Source organism: Leptinotarsa decemlineata, unplaced genomic scaffold, assembly GCF_025532065.1.
Source record: "Leptinotarsa decemlineata unplaced genomic scaffold, Ldec_3_MD MMD2_tig00026374_RagTag_RagTag, whole genome shotgun sequence".
NCBI lineage: Eukaryota > Metazoa > Arthropoda > Insecta > Coleoptera > Chrysomelidae > Leptinotarsa > Leptinotarsa decemlineata.
Genome location: NW_027412710.1, coordinates 851,673 through 875,016, shown reverse-complemented (window position 1 = coordinate 875,016; position 23,344 = coordinate 851,673). Strand labels below are relative to the sequence as shown.

The following is a 23,344-nucleotide window of genomic DNA, read 5'->3' as shown; positions in this document are numbered from 1 at the left end:
TATATATATATATATAAATTGGATAATGTTAGCGACTGGAGAAATGTATGGTAAAATGGATTAACAGGGTCTCTCAGTCAAAAAATCAAAAATCAAACTCTGCTTTACTTTGCCAAGCTTTCGCTTCTAATGGGAAGCTTCTTCAGGGCCTATAATTTAATGATTTTTGAATATTTTCGCCTTTGAATAATATTACAAATCATACTTACAGTAAAAATGAGTGAAAAACAATAAATTGAAGATAGAATTGACATAAAAGTTAACATGTATACGATTTTTTTTTTTGTGGGTTTGACAAATGTCATACCTTCACATAAATGCCATTTTTCAATGGGTATGATGATTTGATAATTTTTTTACTGTAATGAAAGAGTTATTGATTGATACATCTTTCATTATTATTATGTTTTTGATGTAGTTCTAGTAAATTACTATATATACTGCTGAGATTATCAATGTCAGTTTTCTTATTCATACAATCAGAAGACTTATTAATTTCCACCATTTCAAGAAAAAGGCGTTTGGAAATATTTTTTTCTGTATGTAAAACTTTGATATTAGAGAAATTTGGTTTATGACCTGTTTCTATAGAGTGTTGTGCTAATGCACATGATTTTTTATTGAGCTTTATATCACTTTTATGTGAAGTTATTCTATCATTAAGAATTCTAGATGTTGTTCCAATATAATTCAAGTTACAATTATTACAAGGAATGTTATAAATCACATTTGACTTTTTTGTTGTATCAGTTTTATCTTTCAATTTAGTATTCAAATTCTTTATAGTTTTAATATTTTTTTGGCATATTTTGATATTTTGTTCATTATGAAAAAGTTTTATGATATTTGAAGATAAATTTCCAAGGTTAGGTATAGATTTATAAGAAATATTGATAGGTGAACTATCATTACATACATTTCTGTTAATTACATCAGAATTTGTATTACTGCCAGTATTGAAAATTATTTTATTAAGAAGTTTTCTGGGATAAGAATTATCGATCAGTATGTCTCTAAGAAGTCTGAGATTTTTTTGCTTGAGGGAAGGGTGTACTAATTTTTCTATTCTTTTTTTCAAACAGAGTATTAAATTAATTTTAACTGATTTTTTGTGAAAGGAATAGTAATTGATATATCTTCCTGAATTAGTAGGTTTGACATACCAATCTGTAATCAAGGAATTATCAGTTTTACGAATAACTCTTGTATCAAGAAAAGGAAGGGTCTGATTATTTTCTATTTCGATAGTGAATTGTAACTTCTTATCATATCTATTGACAACATCAAGAATTTCATTAGATTTGTCATAAGGTATTGCACAGATGACATCGTCAACATATTTCTTCAAAAAGGGAATTTCAAAACTCAATTTGGGAAGTATGTTTTCAAAAAGATCGTCCATTACGTATTGAGCTATAATAGGAGAAATAGTAGCTCCCATTGGTGTACCAAGAATTTGTTTATAGTATTTACCTTCGAAAGAGAAATAACTTGAGTTGAAGATGAAACCAATTATTTCAATAAATTTTTTTTGGTTTATTGAACATTTTTTATTTATATCATTCCATCTTTTGATAATACTTTTCTCCACTAGATTCATAGGTATATTGCTAAAAAGTGAAATCACATCAAGGCTGATCAGAATATAACCAGGGGGTAGTGATTTTTCATTTATGAAATTGGAAAAATCGAAAGAATCCTTAATATAGAATTCATTTTCATAATTATAAGCATCAGTGAGAATTTTAGTGATCATTTGAGCAAGTTTGCTATTTGGAGCATCAATGGAGGAAATAATTGGTCTCAGTTTCAAATCAGGTTTATGTATTTTAGGGAGTCCATAATATTTGGGTGATATGGAATTATAAATCATGTGAGTTTTTGCTTCATCTTCTGATATCATTTCATTTCAAATATAATCATTACGGATTTGAAAAAATCTGAAATGATTTCAAATAAAATCATTACGGATTTGAAAAAATCTGAAATGATATCAGAAGATGAAGCAAAAACTCACATGATTTATAACTCCATATCACCCAAATATTATGGACTCCCTAAAATACATAAACCTGATTTGAAACTGAGACCAATTATTTCCTCCATTGATGCTCCAAATAGCAAACTTGCTCAAATGATCACTAAAATTCTCACTGATGCTTATAATTATGAAAATGAATTCTATATTAAGGATTCTTTCGATTTTTCCAATTTCATAAATGAAAAATCACTACCCCCTGGTTATATTCTGATCAGCCTTGATGTGATTTCACTTTTTAGCAATATACCTATGAATCTAGTGGAGAAAAGTATTATCAAAAGATGGAATGATATAAATAAAAAATGTTCAATAAACCAAAAAAAATTTATTGAAATAATTGGTTTCATCTTCAACTCAAGTTATTTCTCTTTCGAAGGTAAATACTATAAACAAATTCTTGGTACACCAATGGGAGCTACTATTTCTCCTATTATAGCTCAATACGTAATGGACGATCTTTTTGAAAACATACTTCCCAAATTGAGTTTTGAAATTCCCTTTTTGAAGAAATATGTTGACGATGTCATCTGTGCAATACCTTATGACAAATCTAATGAAATTCTTGATGTTGTCAATAGATATGATAAGAAGTTACAATTCACTATCGAAATAGAAAATAATCAGACCCTTCCTTTTCTTGATACAAGAGTTATTCGTAAAACTGATAATTCCTTGATTACAGATTGGTATGTCAAACCTACTAATTCAGGAAGATATATCAATTACTATTCCTTTCACAAAAAATCAGTTAAAATTAATTTAATACTCTGTTTGAAAAAAAGAATAGAAAAATTAGTACACCCTTCCCTCAAGCAAAAAAATCTCAGACTTCTTAGAGACATACTGATCGATAATTCTTATCCCAGAAAACTTCTTAATAAAATAATTTTCAATACTGGCAGTAATACAAATTCTGATGTAATTAACAGAAATGTATGTAATGATAGTTCACCTATCAATATTTCTTATAAATCTATACCTAACCTTGGAAATTTATCTTCAAATATCATAAAACTTTTTCATAATGAACAAAATATCAAAATATGCCAAAAAATATTAAAACTATAAAGAATTTGAATACTAAATTGAAAGATAAAACTGATACAACAAAAAAGTCAAATGTGATTTATAACATTCCTTGTAATAATTGTAACTTGAATTATATTGGAACAACATCTAGAATTCTTAATGATAGAATAACTTCACATAAAAGTGATATAAAGCTCAATAAAAAATCATGTGCATTAGCACAACACTCTATAGAAACAGGTCATAAACCAAATTTCTCTAATATCAAAGTTTTACATACAGAAAAAAATATTTCCAAACGCCTTTTTCTTGAAATGGTGGAAATTAATAAGTCTTCTGATTGTATGAATAAGAAAACTGACATTGATAATCTCAGCAGTATATATAGTAATTTACTAGAACTACATCAAAAACATAATAATAATGAAAGATGTATCAATCAATAACTCTTTCATTACAGTAAAAAAATTATCAAATCATCATACCCATTGAAAAATGACATTTATGTGAAGGTATGACATTTGTCAAACCCACAAAAAAAAATCGTATACATGTTAACTTTTATGTCAATTCTATCTTCAATTTATTGTTTTTCACTCATTTTTACTGTAAGTATGATTTGTAATATTATTCAAAGGCGAAAATATTCAAAAATCATTAAATTATAGGCCCTGAAGAAGCTTCCCATTAGAAGCGAAAGCTTGGCAAAGTAAAGCAGAGTTTGATTTTTGATTTTTTGACTGAGAGACCCTGTTAATCCATTTTACCATATATATATATATATATATATATATATATATATATATATATATATATATATATATATATATATACTCATTAAGGTATCCAATGTTAAATCTAAAGTTCTCACGGATAGGACTATGCTGTACTGGTTTTCGGGTATTTGATCCGTGTATGTGATCTTATCTTTAGTTTTACCAACATGTAGACAACATCTCATTTGTCATTATCTAGGTGTGCTGTTACGTGTTCGCAAGTCATTTGATCCTGCTCGAACCGTTTCTCACTATACTGGTAAAATGGTGTTTGTTACGTGTTCGGAAGTAGAATGTCCTTATCCGCTCTACTGCCTACTGCGGTTCGAGCAGGGTCAACCGACTTCCGAACACGTTACAGCACACCTAGATAATGACAGATGAGATTTTGTCGGAACGTTGGTGACGGGAAGAAGAGGTTAACTAAGAAGAAGAATAACTCGGGTAAAAATCAATAACAACAGTTAAATAGCAACATTGCAGTCCCTAAACTTTTTCCATGACAGCGAATTCAACAATATATGTATACTTGTTCACAAATTGCTTGTCACCTGTGATGTAACGCCTTCCATTCACGTATGACATTAGCAGTTCTTTATTGATTGTTCGATCCAAGGTCATCCATCGAAGTTCTATTATAAAATCAAATTATTGAGGTGTCTTGTGAATGGACAGTGTTCATTGTGCAGCACTGTAATCATCTTGATACGATCTTTATTGCAATGAAGCATTTTCCACTTTTTCATAGACTCCCAAAAGGTTTTTCCTACTGATATTTCAGGTATATTTTCACAATGTATGTTTTTCATTTGCCCAATTATTTAAGAACATTCACAAAAGCTCAAGACCCTGCATAGAGTTGATAAGTAATAAGCATACTATACAGCTCTTTTCGTCATATCTGAGTTTCCTGGCACATAGCTCCTGAGGAGCACTCAAAGTTGATGAGCGTGAGCAATGATATAAAAAAAATGATTTCATCACAAGCAAAGAGTAAGAAAGAAATGGATTATATATCAAAAAATATTTGCTGCGATGACTCAGTTATTCAAAAAAAAAACAAAATCACTACAAAACTACTGAAATACTGAGCTGAGTATATAGATCATATTTTTTCGGCAAGGGTCAATATTTCACAATTTGACTAGATTGTTATTAGTTATGTGACATTTTATCTGAAGGAGTTGTATTTTATTCACAAGAAACGGAGTTGGTGAAAATTATAAACTCATTCAGATCTCTTCTGGGTTTACTATTCAACTATTGAACCAGAAGTTGATATCGATGAAAAAAAATAAAGCTGCAAGTGAGTGAACTCACAATAATTTTTATTTGCAGCTCGATTGCCTCTTCCACAAAATCGTATATATTCATCAGGTGAGTCAGTTAATTTATGATGGAAATTCAATTTGGCTGTGAACCTTGTACAAATGTTGTATACTGAAGGTATTTTGGACTATGTCTGAAATTTAAAAATACGGTTGAATATTCACTGACAAATTTTTTTCCTAGGAAATATTGAATCGAATTGAATAATTTGATTCAACTTCAGTTATTTCGGCACATCGAATATTAAAAAAGATGAAAATGACTTAAATAATAACATACATACATATATAACAAGAAACGTACATATACAGTGTCATCCCCAAAGTATGCACCATAGGGGAAACTTATTTATTAAGGGTTTTTCGACGAAATGTTATTCCTGATAGAAGTTTGTGTATCCCCTGAAACTGCACATGCACCAACGATAAATAGACAGCACCCTGTATATGACGAATAATTTCAAAAGCCTGTAATATTACAAATTACACAACTATGGTGTTAACCACGGTCAATTGTTTTGAAACGTAAATTAATTTTCAAAGTTTTTGGTGCAAAGTTAATTTTATTTTTTGTTAACACCGAAAATTACTCAAAGTAATACAGTATTGTAACAAGAACTTAATATTCAATAATATTAAATCACAAAACATCAAAATAAAATAGAAATTTCGGAACAAACCCATTGATTTTCTGGAGATTCAACTTAAAACACTTATTTTAGGCAAGAAAATCGATGAGTTCGTTCAGAAATACCTATTTTATTTTGATGTTTTGTGATTTGATATTATTGAATATTGAGTTTTTGTTACAATACTGTATAATTTTGAGTAATTTTCGGTGATAACAAAAACTAAAAATAACTCTGCACCAGAAACTTTGAAAATTATTGTACTTTTCAAAAAAACTGACCGTGGTTAACACGACAATTGTGTGACTTGTAATATCACAGGCTTTCAAAATGAATCGTCGTATACGTCGTACCCAACTAGCAATTTCGTATTTTATAATAGTTGCGGAAACGTTTCGGAGAAACAAATTATAAAACTACATTTCTGCCAGAAATGTTTTCAATGTGTTTATAAAACTGCTATAAATAGGAAATTGGCACCGTTTTATAAAACATTATAGTTATTATCAATATTTTGTAAGGCCTTTTACAAACATTACAAAACAGTTTTATAAATATTTTGGCAGTTACTATAAAATTTGTCTAACACTCTTAAAAAGTAGTTTTGTAAAGACTTCCCTTACTGCACTTTAGCAGCATATTTATGCGATACCTATAAAATAATCAGAAGACAGTTTTATTAGAGTTTTTTAGTAGTTCCAAGTAGGCGTTATAAAATATAATACAGCCGAAAACGATAACAATAAAATAAAAAAGTGTTAAAAATGTTTTCTTGAAGACGCAAGAAGTAATTTTGTATTGGACACTAGGAAAATATAATTGATATGTCACCAACTGAAAACTAAGAAATAGAAAGGTTGAAGCCATTTTAAAATTTCACTTTTGCACTCATAAAACTGTTAAAGATTTCGGAGATTGATATTTTTACTGCAAATGAAATTTTATTGACAAATATATAGCCTATTATTAGCAAAATTTAAGCGCGTCACTCATTTATAAATGTTTTCGGTAAAATTATTATTTATACAAAAATTCACTCTGTCGAGGTATTAATTCTCTAGTCACAAACTTAACTCACTTTATTCTAAATAATATAATGTTATAATATTTATGTATTTTTCAGCTGTAAATATCACTCACTATATGTGCGGTATTTCATATTTCAAACTCATCTAATTTCAGTATCCCGGATCGCTATAATTTAAAATGGCGTCGTTCTATAAAATAAATTGATATCAGTATCAAGCATTTTAACGTATTTTAGCTACTATGTTACTCCTATAAAACTGTTAAGAAACACTTAGTTCTGGGAGTGATGGTATTGCGGCAGAGTCGGACTACTTTTAAAGCTGTAGGTTTCTACAAAAGTGCTTGTATGAATTAAGGATTCCTCACATACAGTTTGGATAAATATTATCTGTCTGAATGTTTTGCCTAAAGAGTTTCTTTCAAAGATCATGAAGGCTAAACGACGGGTTTTAACCAATATAATATTTTTTTTTGTTTTTGCCAAAAAATTGAAGCTCTAGATTAGGTGGGACAGATTTAAGTGTTTTTTTTTCAGTATTTACAATATACAGAGCGACTTAAAGCTTTCAGAAAGTTTTTTTATGGAACATCAAGTCATTTCTTCGTCTATTTGAAGCACCTCGAACTGAATCTAAAACTATTATATACCCCCTAATAAATGTTCAAAATGGCCGCCATTGAGTTATTATTTATTTTTATCGAAATATTCGGGATACAAACAGAAAAATCCACTACAGTATCCAGACAATGGAATTATTATCAAATTGAAAGTATAACATGTGTATACACATATATATGCATATCATAGTGTCTAAAATTAAGGATAGAGTGATAATATTGAATTTACTTATGGGGTACCTATACTCAATAAAAATCAAATATTTAGAAGTTGCTGAAGAACTAATTTTCACCACGATATCGATGGTGTCCCACTAGAATAATTGAACAAAAATATTCCTACTAAACATAACTAAAATTTTCAAGAATTTTTCAAAGCTGTGATTGGGAATCGATGTAAGCTGGTTGTTCTTAAATGCTGCATTTTATTCTTGGTAGCAGCAAACATATACTAGCAAAAGCAATTTGATTTTATAATAGTTATATTAATGTTTTTGAATTGTAGCTGATATACCATACTATAAAATAGTTGGGAAATTATCATTGAAGTGACAATATGGTAATGAAAATAAAATCAAATCTGAAAGCATTCCAATAAAATAATTTCATTGAAGCTACAGGAAACAGTTATAAAATAAGTTCGAAACAGTTTTATAACTACCATAAAAATCTCGCAGAAAAGTGTTATAAAACTGCTACATAACAATGTTACTTTTATAGGAAAATAAGTTTTATAAGTTAGTTGCAAAAACGTTTCTGAGATCATTTCTTGACTATTTTATAATGGTTTTTTAATTTTATTTCATAAACGTTTCTATGACAAATTTATAAAACACTTTTATTGCCTACAACTGTATTGTGTTCACCGATCATCTGAAATAATCAATTAGCATTTTGGAAGTAATCATAAAATACTAATAAAATAAAACTGTTGCAACACCATGGAATTATAAAACAACTTTGCTGGTTGGTATTTATCGTTTTAGCAAAAATTTGTTTTTCGTAGTCCCCATTTAAAAAAAAAATTGGCAGATTTGAAGTCACGGCCACTTAGATGGCCATGACTTCAAATCTGGATGTATTTTTGCCATGACCATGGCCATGATTTGAAATCTAGATGTATTTTTCAATGCTCAACAACTATTCTGAATAAAATTTTCCGACATTTTTCAAAATAAGACTACTTACTTCTGTCACAAAATCAAATATTTGAAGGCTCCTCGTATATTACGTGTTTTAGACTTTCGCGACTGAGGTTTTCAGTGTCATTTCTTTTCGAGTTTGAAAGCCGTGGTTTTTTGAAATTTCTTCCTGACGTTTCGTTGGCGCGAGTGGCTAGCTTCTTCAGAGGTTTAACCATCATGGCTTGCTGTCCGATAACTACCTTTTCGGCTTCGTATAGCGTATTTATGCCTTGTCAGGTAATCAGTTGTATTTGTACCTGTATTTGTGCCTGCACTTGAACTTGGAACATTAACAATCTTGCTGCCTGTTGTCCTGTTCGTTATTCTCGAATTTCTTAAAATGGAGTTCCATATTTGATTGACGTGCAACGCATCTTCTTTTCGGTTGTGTGTGTTTGTGAATTAGTTCTGTGTTTTCAAACAAAATTCTGTGGTCTCCTTCACTAAGTGCGTTTTCCGCCACAGCTGACTTGTCCGTTTGGCCTAGTCTGCAGTTCCTTTCATGCTCTTTTAGACTTGTTCCCATGAATCGTTTGGTGGTTCCGATATACCTATACCTTTCCACAAGTGCACGGAATGCGATAGACCCCTGCTGCTGATAATGTGTCTCTTTCGTCTTTAGCCGACCTGAGGCTTTGTTGTATCTTTCTCGTGGGTTTGAAGACTGTTTCGATGTCGTGTTTGCCCAATAGTTTACCAATTCTATCCGTGACCCTAGGGACAAACGGTCCCTAGGGTCACGGATAGTGTGCGCGTGCAACCATCTGATCTTTTTTCGCTTTCTGAACCGTGTTGCCCTTCGGTCTCATGGCTCTTCTGGTCTCGGAGGCACTGTACCCATTCGATCTTAAGGTCACTTCCAGGTATTTCAGTTCCATCTCCAGATGTTCTAGTTCACAGATTCTCCGAGCCCGTTCCGTTAGAGTGGAGATAACTCCTCTCTTTTGGCTAGGATGGTGGTTCGATAGTGCGTGCAAGTATCTATCTGTGTGTGTGGGTTTTCGATACACTTTGTAGGTTAGTCTGTTACCACATCGTTCTACTAGTACATCTAGGGAAGCTATCCGTTGGTCTTGCTCAATCTCCATGGTGAATTCTATGCTCGGGTGTTGGGCGTTCAAGTGGTTTAGGAAACGGTTCAGGGCGTCTCTTCCATGTTTCCAGATGACGAAGGTGTCATCCACGTAACATAGCCACAAGGTCGGCTTCAATTCAAAAGTGTCTATCGCCTTCCCTTCAAACCGTTCCATGAAATAATTTGCTATCACTGGGCTAAGTGGGCTCCCCATCGCAACGCCATCTAGTTGCTCATTGAAGTTTGAATTTTTCCCCCTTCTTGAAAGTAACTTCCTGTGAGACATGTTCTAAAGAGTTCGACGATTGTGTTCGGGTTTTATCTCCGTAACCAATCATTTGTTAGCCTGTTATTCAATTCATTTCCGTTAATCTAACCATTTGTCAGACTTGGAGTTGACTTTCAACTCAAATTGAAATACTGACAACTAATGTTGTAGCCTGCAAAACAAGTTGGCAAGGCGTTTTGAACTTACGTTGCAACGGCAATTATTTTCAGTTTTTTAAAGGATACCATCTGAAAATAACATTGCTACGGTTTTTGATTACTTTCTCATTATCAATACCCCAACATGAAATGAGTTTTGAGGATATTGCAATAAGTTTTGAGTGTATTTCATCTAATTTTGGTAACCACATGTTTTTAATTTATTTTAACCTAATTGTTGCAATACACTTGAAAGCGATAACATTTCTGAATAGAGGATTAAGAGACATTTTAAACGCTATATCACCTTTCCATTTATAAAATTAGCGGTTGTACCTGTCATTCTACGGGGGTTGAAGGTAGGCGTAGCATTTAGCAAATTATAATTTAAATTCGACTCGCATATTTCACACACACCTACATACACACTTTTGCATTTTACTAGTTCGGACTTCCATTGTCTAATATGATTCTAATATGATTTAAAATCTCTGAAAGCACGAATGAAATCAAAATGAATAACTGAAATATCAGTCATATTGAGCAATAAAACGTGAAATTAAATTATAATAAAACGAATAAATCAATCGAGATGAAAGATGAAAATGACCACAGGGTAAAAAAAATGAAGATAAAAATCAAAATGAACTCAACTTTGAAAAATAGATTGAATTGCAAAAGATTTCAAACCAAGTTATTTCACGACGTTCCGATTGTTAGGATCCACAATCATTTTCGTGTGATGGACTATTCCTGAAATGCGTCAATTCCTATATCGGTGAAACTAAGAGGTCATTAAAAGTAAACCCAAGTTTATTTGAAAATGGTTTACCCAAACCGAAACCGGTGGTAACAAATAAAAAACTTAAAAGAAGTCAGACAAAAGTTATTTTCTTCATTTTATATTCAATATGAATTTCTGCTAAATGAATAGTTCATCAATCGAACATTTCTAGAAAACGGAAACAATATACAGGGTGTTTGGTAGCTGGGTGCAAACCTTTAAGGGGGTGATACACTAGCCCATGTAGAACATATTCAGACAAACATTTTTATTTTCTAGCGCGTTTTTGATTTTTAAGAGAACTTTTACGATTTTTAGTACAAAAACCCAAAATTGGTCAATTAAATGCTAATAACTTCGAATCTTGACGAAAATGTCCGGTTTTTTAAATCTATTTTAGTAGTTTTATGTGTCCCCAATCGTACTAAAGTAGTTTCAAGCACCATTGTGTCCAAAAAAGTTATGTACAGAGCATTAAAACTTTACAAAAAAAAAAAAGAAAATAAAAAATCTGACCTTTGATGCCAATTAAAAAAATAAATAAAATACATACAGGTGTTCAGACACCTTCAAAAACATGCTTAGTTATTGCTCTTTCGTTTGAGGTATCATTTACCTAGCTAAGTCTTAAACTTTTTTAATTAGGGTACCTGAACCAGTTTAAGGTCGTAAATATGGATTTTTGTGGAATCAAAGGTTTAAAGGTTTTTGAGCTGAATTTCATTTAAATTACTTTTTTTTTAATTTTTCAAATATCCATATTTACGACCTTTAACTGGTTCAGGTACCCTAATTAAAAAAGTTTAAGACTTAGCTAGGTAAATGATACCTCAAACGAAAGAGCAATAACTAAGTATGTTTTCAAAGGTGTCTGAACACCTGTATGTATTTTATTCATTTTTTTAATTGGCATCAAAGGTCAGAATTTTTATTTTCTTTCTTTTTTTGTAAAGTTTAAATGCTCTGTACATAACTTTTTTGGACACAATGGTGCTTCAAACTACTTTAGTACGATTGGGGATACATAAGACTACTAAAATAAATCAAAAAAAACCGGACATTTCTGTTAAGATTCAAATAGACTGAAATCATTCCGAACAATCGAAAATTGATATTCCGAAATTTACTTTCAAATTATCAAAGTTAGAGAAACTTTTCCTTCAAAAATCTATTAAAGCGGCTAGAGCTATAGTCGGAACGCATACAAATTCTATGTCTACTACAAAATAAGTGAAATGAACCTACACACCTACACAAACTGAATTGCTTTCATAATTTGACAATGATATACGCTTCAAACCTAGAAAAGTGGGTTATGCATTATAAAATAGTTCACTAGTGCCATTTCCACACTTTCAAGCTCGCCTTCACGGAAAATTATGACTGAGAAGTCAGTTAATTCATGAATCCATCCGGAATGTTAACGATTTGGGATAAGTACCGCGGATAAATATTTCAAGAGCCATAAATAATTCAGTTGAGAGAAGATGGATTCGTTTTTAGGAATATCCTAAAAACTGCTGCAGATATTCATAATTTTGACTGATGGTGAAAATACACTATTGATATTTAATCAGTTCGGACTTCCATTGTCTAATATAATATAAATTGATTTGATAACCCTGAAAAAAATCAAAAAGATTAACCAAAAATAACAATTTTATTAAACAAAAAACTGAAAATACAAAGAAATAACATACAACAGCAACCAAACAAATAAAAATTGAAATATTAATAAGAGCTGAAAAAAATTTAAAAAATGAAAAATATTATTAACAAAAAAAATGAAAAGTAAAAATCAAAAGATTTCAAACCAAGTTATGTCACAACGTATCGATTGTTAGTATCCACAATAGTCTTCGGGTGATAAGTGGACTTATTCCTCCGGGATCTGACTATTTATAGGTCATTCGAGTGCTTTCACCTATCCCCTCTTCCCTCTTTCCGCTTCATTGGTTTTGGCGGGAGATAACCGTCTGGTGGAAGTTGGTCGTTTTTCGCGTTTCCATATGTTACGTATCTCTACGCTAGCTTGACTAAATGCGTTGTTGGACAACATATACGCGGCTTCTTTGAATTTTCTCCTAAACCAGTGTTCCTCTTTGTGGATGATTTCAGCTTGAGCCCACTTGATGTTGTGTTGATGAGTCCAAACTTGCTCTGCGGATTTGCTGGTTTCTCCTCGCTGTGTGTGTTTCTTGTGCTCAGCAATGCGAACTTTCTAAAGGCCTCTTAGTTTCACCGATGTATGATTCTCCGCACTCGCAGGGTATCCGGTAAATGCAATTCTTAAAATCGCAGTCTGCGTTTGGTGGCCTGGTTTTCGTGAGGCTGCTACGGATAGTGTTCCCAGATCTGAAGCAGGTCCTGATGTTATACTTGGACCCAAACCGTCTTATCCTTTCCGATGATCCTCTGATGTAGGGAAGTACAAGTACTGGTTGTGGCGGCTTCTCTTTCTTGTGGAGTTCTTGCTGTCTTCTAGCTAAGGCCTGTTCTACCATCACTTTGGAGTAACCATTCCGTTGAAGGTCATTTTTGATGATGCGTAGTTTCTTTTCGAGACCTTCACTTATATTACAAAGCCCGAAAGTACGGTCTAGTAGAGTCTTGATGATTCCTCTCTTAGTCGATTGATGGTGGTTGGAGTGGGTTTTCGATATACAGATGTTTCCCATTTAGTGTCGGTCCTCTTCACCAATACGTCTGAGAAAGGCAATTCGTTGTGGAGTTCCTTCTCCATTGTGAAAGTGATGGAAGGCCTTACGTTTCCTGGATAGAATCCAGCAGCTTCAGTGTATGCTTAGGGGCGGAGCTTCATACATGAGAACAATACTTCAAAGATAGTCTAATCTGAGCATTATAAGGCATCCAAAGCTGCTTAGGTGTGTACAGTTTTCTGGTTCGGAACAGTGTTTCAAGCTTCTAAGAAGCGGCTTTTGCAATTCCAGCGAAATGATTGTGCCAAGAGATATTGGTGTCCATTTTGAGCTCCAACAAACTTATCGAAGCGGAAAGTGGAAGGTTACTAATTATACTCAAACCCACTAGACTCATTACGTCTGAATATTTCTGGATTCTAACACCAAACTGTTATTTCGACACATATTTCGATCACCAAGTGATCATCTTCGTCTTCATAGAGTGTCTTTGAGGATATCGTAGCTGGTGTTGAAAGTTTGATTCAATATACAGGGTGTAACATAAGTACGTTAAAATATTCAAATGACGTATTTCTCAGACAATTTCAAGAAAAACAGTCTATATGAAGTTGTATCCGAAAATGCTTCGTTTCGGAGATACGGGGTGTTGAAATTAATTTTTTGTTCGCTTTTTGAAAATAACTTTTGTGAAAAATAAGTTATTTGCACGAAATTCGGTACCCAGGGTTTTTTCGACGTGGGAAATGATAATTTCGTATTAATTTTCATGTAACATCTAGAGGGACCTGCGTACCCTGTCATTATTTATTTCAAATTGCCCTAACTTGTTTGACAGTAAACTTTTGGTACTTTTCATGAAAAAACCTAATTCCCACACTTTTTTCGAGTAAAAAGGTACACCTCCTCAACAACGCTGGAGGTGATCGTTTTCGAGATATTTACAATTTTTTATATCGATGCATATTACTCAGCTCCTAGGGCGCTAAGTGAAGTTGTCACGCCTTTTATTTATCGTTGACCACTTAAGTCAATTCGTAAACGATTTCTCGTTGTTCCACAACTTGGCGTGAGGGTGGCTACTAGGGATTAGAGAAAGAGCACAGCTCCCAGGGTAGGCCGCCAGCTTTTAAACAGTGAAGGAGGGCGTGGGTAAGATGGAGGGTAGAGCGCCACCCGCTTTATCAACCCTGGAGCTTATATAGCATACAAAACAAAAACGGGAAATCAATTCTTAACGGTAACAAATTGAATCAAACTCGAACCCAGTCAAAATATTTATAATTCCTTTCCCTAACATCTACACCTTTCTCAGTTGGTTGCAAACTTGTCAACAAATCCCCTGGTTTACCTGTCAGTTCATAAATTTTATCAACCTTCCATCAACCGTTACTATAGGACTCTCCCTACAATACTGGCAGGAAGCCTTGAGCTCCTGAGGCCACAAAGTGTCAAATATGGGAAGATATTACTTTCCTAATTGTAAACAATATCAAAATGTTTATAAGATATAAATTATATTACACCTATAGCACAAATGTTTCAATTCTAAGGGGGCTGTAATGAACCCAGGCTCCCCAATGAAGAAAGGAGGATGTCTCTTCAATACTTGAGACGTTGCTGTTTTGAAGTTATACTTCACCTCTTGGTGGCTTGAAGAACAAGAATGGTCTTAGAATTCCGAACTTAGATCTGCAGTGTTCTGTCGGTACAACAATTGTGATCGGCTCAAAAGCGGGTAACTACTAACTACTGCTACTACTGTACTAAGCATTCATGCAAGGATGTCTAGTCTTACAGAAATATTAACATGAGGAAATGGTATCCAGATAAAAGAAGGCCTAAAAGGAAACAATTCATATTAGATGGTAACGGTTCACTGGAATTGATGTCCAGGACGATACGTCTGGACAGAATGATCAAACTCATTCTCTGAATGTATGAGTTGTCTCGTTGATAAATACCAACTCACCTTTGATGTCGTGTGGCCTATAGGTTTACTTTTGCCCCAAGAAGCCAAGATTCAAATCAGTAAGATTCGGTTCTCCGTAAGAAATTGAATCCAACAAGTGAGTTGAATGTTTTACCAGCATCCAAATGCCAAGAATAAAACGATTTCCTATTCTTATAGAAAATGATCTTACTTTGTTAATCCAAAAAATCGAGAAGTTTGGACAAAAATTCCAAAATTAGCAAAATGGCTACCAAAAGTACTACAAAAAAATTTGAATCCCGACGACAAGACATTCATGGAACCAAAGTCACAGAACACCCTCACTACACAATTCACAGTACAGAGCACAGAACCCTTAGAGAATTCGAATATATGTTCGAATATAACTAATGCGTTCGAATATATCCTTGTATAGTTGTTAATCAGTAAATGAGACCTGAACGAATGACGAGGTATTAAAACCTTCATGGAAGTATTAATTTCAGGTTTAAATAGTCGTTGATCTCAAAACAGAACAAATGACAAAATAAAACCGTAACAAAGTTGCTGAGAACATTAAAAAAACTAAGTATGTAGTGGATCTTGTCAAAATAAACAACTTTTTCCTATAAAATGTTTAACGAAGAATGATTCGTTTCCGAAATACAAATTGTTCAATTTTTTCAATACATGGTAGGTTTTTGTCATAAGTTTTTTGTAATTTTAGTTATTTTCATCAAACTTTATACACAGTATACCCGTACAGACTTCTTCTAAACCGAGCATTATGGAACTGCTTTTTCAATTCAAATTGAAAAAATTTGTCAATTCCTGACAAATTCAATTAGAAAGTGCTATATTTCGGAGTTTGTAAAAAAACAATCCGGAGAAGTACTATGTTATTTAATAGGAAAATAAACATATAAAAATCGAACGAAACAACTATTACAACAACTGTTCAAAGTGACGACCCCCAACAGTAATTCAAGCTTCTGCTCTCCTCATCAAAGAATTCCGCACCCGTTCAAAAACATGGAGTGTTTCTTTTCGTTTCGCAGCGAGCGATGATGCGATCTCTCAACATATCCTCGTTTTCAATAGGGCTAGCATAAACTAGTGATTTTAGGTGTCCCCAAAAGGTAAAATCGACGGGATTGAAGTCCGGTGACCTCGGGGGCCAATGCTCAGTGCCTCCTCTTCCTATCCATCGTTGGGGATATGCTACGTCTGAAAAATTCCTTGCTATCAAACTAAAATGAGCAGGAGATCCATCGTGCATAAACCAAAAGTGATTTCGGAGACCAATGGGAACATCTTACATAAGTTGGAGAAGTTCGTGTTCCAAGAAATGTAGGGAAAAAAAACGTTGGGGGAGAAAATAGGGCCCAATTAAATAATCCCCAATTACGCCTACCCATACATTAAATGAGAATCTGTCTTGGAAATGAGTTTGCGTTATCGCATGTGGGTTATCTTCCGCCCAGATGTGGTTGTTATGGAAATTCATGATACCATTTCTTGAAAAATTAACCTCATCTGTAAAGAGGATTTTCGATAAAATTTGCGGATGTTGTTCGACTTTTCTTTGAAGCCATTGAGCAAGTTCGATACGTGGTTGGAAATCACGTAGCGTAAGTGCCTGGACACGCTGAAAATGATAAGGATATAATTGTTGTTTCTTTAAAATTCTGTAAACTGTCATGTGACTCACATTTGAAGTTTGACAAATTTTTCTTGTACTTGTCTCTGGATGTTCACTAATTTCTTCGAGAACCGCCTCCTCCAATTCTACAGTTCTTGTAGTCCGTGGCCGTCCTACTGCAGAATTTGTTTCAAAGCTTTCAAGTTCGGAAAGTCGCCGGAAAAGATTCGCAAATGTCGCTACACAAGGAGTCACGCGTTGGGGATACCTTTCCTGATAGATGCGTCGGGCCTCCAGCGTTGTTGAGGAGATGTACCTTTTTCACTTGGAAAAGGTGTAGAAATTAGGTTTTTTCATGAAAAGTACCAAAAGTTTACTGTCAAAAAAGTTATGGCAATTTGAAATACATAATGACAGCGTACGCAACGCCCTCTAGATGTTACATGAAAATTAATACGAAATTATGATTTGTCAAAAACACTCCGGGTACCGAATTTCGTACAAATAACTTATTTTTTGCAAGAGTTATTTTCAAAAAGCGAACAAAAAATTCAATTTCAATATCCCGTATCTCCGAAACGAAGCATTTTTAGACACAAGTTCATAAAGACTTTTTTTCTTAAAATTGTCTCAGGAATACGTCACTTGAATAATTTAACGGACTCATGTTACACCCTGTATACCTGATTCCTCGAAGGTACTAGTTCGGGAGAAAGTCAGGAATCAAATCTCCAGAAACATGATGGCAGATAAACGGAAACGTACCAAGTGATTGAAAAACAAAAACTTTCTCTATTTGAAAGCCGACAAAGGTAACAAAGTAGTAATTCTGGATAAATCGGACTACAACAAATGGGTCAATACTCTCATCACTAACGGACCGTATGCAAAATCATCCAGGAACTCGTTATCAAAGATGATTGCCGAAGTAAAAGACGTCCTCGAAAAATGCGACAACCCTACTTACGCCTCAACTAAACCGGAACTTACCTACAAGTTTCTAACCCATAACACTTACACCTTTCTCTTGAAGACAATCACTTGGTGATCGAAACACGTGTCGAGGTGATAAAAATAACGATTTGGTGTTGGGAAAAAACTCCAGTAATATTCATTACTACGCCAAAGGTTCCAAACCGTGCAATACAAGTCCGACTTACATTTTGAAAGTTTGAGATTTGCAAAATAGAAGAAAATCCACAATGAATCAATCTCAATATCTAGTGAATGATAGAAATATTGATGATTTTAAAGACAAATAGTGGACCGCTCTATGAAAGATTTTCCTATCGTTTAAATTTCTGAAGACAAAAAACATTGTTAGCCTATTATCATAGTTTTGTGATTCGTTATTGCTACTGAGGAAATTTCAATTTATATATTTTATTTTAATTTATTTTTTTACTCATGTTCAATTGCCTCAATTTTTCAAAATATGATATTTGAATGTTTTGAAGATACTACTACTTGCTAATAACGAAACTACGAAGAATATGAACATTACTGGAGTTTTTCCCAACACCAAACCGTTATTTTAACACCTCGACACGTGTTTTTATCACCAAGTGACCAAAGTGATCAAAGACTTTGATCTTCCTCTTGAAGATGATCACTTGAAGATTAAAGAGTTTGATTTTCCCCTTGAAGATGACACTTGGTGATCGAAACAAATGTGGAGGTGTTAAAATAACGATTTGGTGTTGGGAAAAAACTCCATTAATATTCATCACTACACCAAAGGTTCCAAACAGTGCATCACAAGTACGAAGAATATTGTCATTCAAAAAATCTTGATATGAATTCAAAACGTCAATGCCACTTAGAATGAATGAACCCTTTTGAATTTTATGTTTTTTCAGAAAACGAGAAATGTTATTAAGTTAGTTTTTTTTCATATAATGTCTGCATCATCGACAGGCCATTCTTTTGGATTCAGTGGGTATATATATGGAACTCAGTATCATTTATGAGAAACGCGGTTTCACCTTGTGAAATATCACCTAACCATAAGAATCAGTTGATTTCCAAGCAGTATGCAGGGGTTCAATTGAATATGCACGTTTCCTTCAATTCATCAGCAGAAATTCAACATTTCGTTAGACTAAGTTAATCCCAGATCGGGTGACCATGTAAAGTTTGAAAGTTTACAAAACCGTGACACTTGTTTCACTACATAATAGTTACAATACGCCCATTATTCCTCGAAGTGTTCATTGAAGTTTGTTGTTTTTTAAAATATTTCTATGAGTTCTTGATTTGTTATACAGGGTGTAACTGAATACGTGTAAAACATTCAAAGGGGTGATTCCTCATCGAAAAAAAGTTAGAGTCTTTCAAATAAAGAAATTTCATTGGTGCATCCTTTGTTAAGATACAGCCTCTTGAAGAGGGTATATAAAATTTGTATAAAAATTTTTTTCACAAGCATTAAGAAAGTATCAATATTGAAATTAACCTCACGTTTTGTACTACCAAGAAGACACTCAGCCAGTAATTTATTTGGTTTACCCCATGGTTGTGAAAGGTGGAAAACGCAACCCCTGAAATTTATTTCCAATGTAACTTTTTGTCTTATTATTTGTTTACCATTTGAAAATTTATTTCTTGGGTTTTTTGCCTAAAATAAACCAGTTCGCAGCAAAAAATTATTTTACGAACAACTACAGAGATACATCGTCATAAATGCGAACTGGATTTATTGTTATTTTGTAGTTAGTATCTGCATTAAACGATTGAAAGGTGATAAACATAACTAATTTATTAATAACAAAACACACAACATGTAGAAATCATAGAATATGTTCAACATGTCTACCTTCAGACATGCGTCTAAACGTCGACGCATTTAGCCACGTATTCGCTCAAATATTCCTGGAGTCTCTCTGATTACCCTGCACGCATCGATAATGTGGTTTCTCAATTCCTCTACATCGCGAACAGGAGTACGATCAACCAAATGTAGTAAATGGCCCCAAATAGAGAAATCGAGAGAATTGAGATTCAGGGATCGAGCGAGCCATTTCTGTGGTCCTCCTCGACCTATCCACTGATTTGCATATGTTTTAGTTAAATGCTGACGTGCTACTTGACTAAAATGGGCGGGAGCCCCATCATGCGTAAAAATATCTCTTCTGACGCCTAACGTCGTATGCCTCACCATTTAATCGAGGAGGTAGAAAATGAGGCCGAATTAGATCATCCCCAATAACTCCGAGCCACACGTTAAGAGGAAACTGTTCTCGATGGTTAGTTTCGACAATAGCGTGAGGGTTTTCATCAGCCCATATGTGGTAATCATGAGAATTATTAATCTTGTTCCGAGAAAAACTACATTCGTCTGTAAATTCTATCGTCTTCAGAAAGTCATAATTTCTTCTAGTCATTTCCAGCATCCAATTACAAAACGGTTCAAGATGGTTCGGAAACAGTGCCTGTACTCGTTGCAGATGGTAAAGGTATAAGAGTTGTTCCTTTGAAATTAGAAATACCTTCATATGATCAACATTTAGCTGGAAAGCAATCTTTCTAGTACTTGTAGTAGGTTGTTCTTTAATCAAATTAAGTACAGCTTCCTCAAGCTGTACTTAATATTTTCGTAATAGTTGATGAAGTCGAGCAAATATTCTATGTGGAGGATGCTGCCTTTCTGGATACATTTCAGCATATCTTCTAGAAGCTTCCAACCCATTCCCCTGCAACAGACCGTAAACGTAATGCATATCAGTCATTTCCCCATTTGTGTATGCCATTTCAATAACAAATGAATTATATAGTAACAAATTAAGAACAGAACAACAACACACGATTACTATTAATTCAATTTCGAAAATTCACAAACTGACAGCGTCATACCAATTTAATTGTCACTATCGCTAATAGCGACCTACTAGATAGATTAGTTTCGTATTTTCGCATTTATGACGATGTATCTCTGTAGTTGTTCGTAAAATAATTTTCTGCTACAAACCGGTTCATTTTGGGCAAAAAACTCAAGAGAAGTTTTTTGTTTAGAATGATAGGCTATCGGAAATACATTTTTAAATGGTAAACAAATAATAAGACGGATAGTTACATTGGAAATGAATTTTAGGGGTTGTGTTTTCCACCTCTTACAACCATGGGGTAAACCAAATAATTTTTTTTTTTCGATGAGGAATCACCTCTTTGAATGTTTCTCACTTATTTAGTTACACCCTGTATTTTACTGAAAAATTGTTCATTTATGATGATCTCTCCACAAAAATTTTGTTTATCCGCTCACACCGTATTATTTCAAGAGAAATGAGTGTTCATATTCGACATTTTTCCGACATGCAGTTGCATCTCAATTCTAGATTTATTTTTGTTACAAAAATGGTTTCTTCATGTTACAAAATATCAGACATATTCCAGAAGAGTGATTTAGTATTATTTTTTCAGCATTAGCTCCGGATACCAGATATCAACTCACAAGTAAGTCAATCACTTGATTCATTTCATTAATCGAATTTTACAAATTCAGTTATACCGGTTATACCGAAAGTGGTTTTTACCTTTATTATTTTGAACGTTACATCCTATACAGTGTGGTCCACTAATTCTGGACTATTCACTTGGTATAGTTTTGGAATATGCACCAACGTTTGTCAAGAATAATTTTTTTTTAGAAATCGATAATAAAAAAGTTTCCCATTTGTTGCACACTTAGTGGACCACACTGTATATTATTACATTCTTGGACTCTACATCAGAATCAAATACTTTTTGTGAGAAATGACCCTTATCTTAATCTAACCGTTTTGACATATTTGAGTTTTTATGTAAGAAATTATGTTTGTAGACCCTATGACTATTATCAATTTTTCCTGTAAGAAAACTTTCATTATTATGTATAATACTGTCAAGCAATTATATTTCCATAAACTACATTTCACGATTTGATTTCCACAAACTTTATTTGAAAAATATATCACGACATGTTTCGTTAACACAGTAGCTTCTTCATCAGTGAAAAAAAAATCACTGTTGAAAACGTACCTTTAGACAATATAATAAGATTTTTATTTTTCAGCGCCATTTTTACCTGATGGATGGGGACAAATTGGTGAGTATTTGAGTTTGTATTTTCCATTCTATTATGGGGTCATCATGTTATGAATTTTTGAGTTTAACGAAAGAAAATATTAGTTTCAATAGAGTTCTGATATCAACGGAAAAAAACTGCTCATAAAGTCAAGTTTTCTCCAATTGTGAAGACGAAGGCAGATTTAAGCCTCTGAAACGGTGAGATAAATAACTGAATAATTCCTCAGCTTCTTTATCATTAAGTACAAGTTACTGAGAAATAAAATATGACATCGCCTGGGAAATATTTTGACATGATCCAAACTTTCATCGTTCCATAAACGTGAAATAATCTGAATCAGATCAGACGTTACAGTCATCATCTATGAAGCATTCATTCTATTTTCATATACTATGACAAAATCACATATTTGCCATTCAGTACCTACAAAAAAAGTTGACTTTCGAACTTCTCCTCACTCATACTGAAAAATGGTAATTTTTGAATAGAAGAACCCGAATCAACTGAATATTCAGGAATAACTATAGATCAACATCTGAAGCAGATATTCCATGTGAAAAAAGTTACTCAGACCCTTAGTAGCTCAGTACTTAAGTATTGCTTCTTGGATACCTTTTCAAGTTTCAAACTTATGAAAATGATAAAGCATTCACTTCTGTATCTGTAGAGTAGAGAGGGGGAGTGTAAGCCGACAGCACTTAGGCCACATGTGACTCATTGTACATCCTCCCGAGGAGTTGTCCTCCTAGGTCATCGTCCATCCTGTCCTTTCCAGGAAGGTGGTCAGTTCGCTGGGAGACATCTCCTTTATATCGGCAGGTGTAGGCGAAGACTCGTCGAACACACACTCTCTCATTGACGATAACTCCGGGCACTCGCATAAGACATGCTTAACAGTTTCATCTTCCTGCTCACATATCCTGCATAGAGGTGTGTCCACTAGCCCCATATTATGGAGGTTTCCTTAGTTGACAGTGGCCAGTCAGAAATTCTATTGTTAAGCGTAGATTTTTCCTGGTCATCGCCAGATATTTTTTTGGCGCCAGCTTCTCAGGGTCGCCCAAGGTAATCCAGGCAAGATTGCATCCTTTGATTCCATCCCATATCTTAAAGGATTGAGCATGG

At 33.5% G+C, this 23,344-nt stretch overlaps 2 protein-coding genes across 16 annotated transcripts in view; one reads left to right on the top strand and one right to left on the bottom strand.

Moving 5' to 3' along the window:
• Positions 1-23,344, bottom strand: part of LOC111504932 (pyrokinin-1 receptor) — a 443,518-nt gene that overhangs the window by 335,877 nt on the left and 84,297 nt on the right. The window lies entirely within an intron of this gene.
• LOC111504933 (inter-alpha-trypsin inhibitor heavy chain H4) overlaps positions 1-23,344 on the top strand; it is a 100,045-nt gene that overhangs the window by 67,962 nt on the left and 8,739 nt on the right. For 3 of the 14 annotated variants that reach the window (XM_023159659.2, XM_023159656.2, XM_023159654.2), the window contains 3 exons: positions 5,185-5,223; positions 21,574-21,606; positions 22,205-22,237. The exons of 3 other annotated variants lie outside the window; for them this stretch is intronic. In XM_023159659.2, coding sequence (XP_023015427.2) covers positions 5,185-5,223; positions 21,574-21,606; positions 22,205-22,237 — 105 coding nt within the window. The remainder of the gene's footprint in view (positions 1-5,184; positions 5,224-21,573; positions 21,607-22,204; positions 22,238-23,344) is intronic. 8 more of the 14 variants (XM_074185344.1, XM_023159662.2, XM_023159658.2 and 5 more) reach the window with 3 other exon arrangements.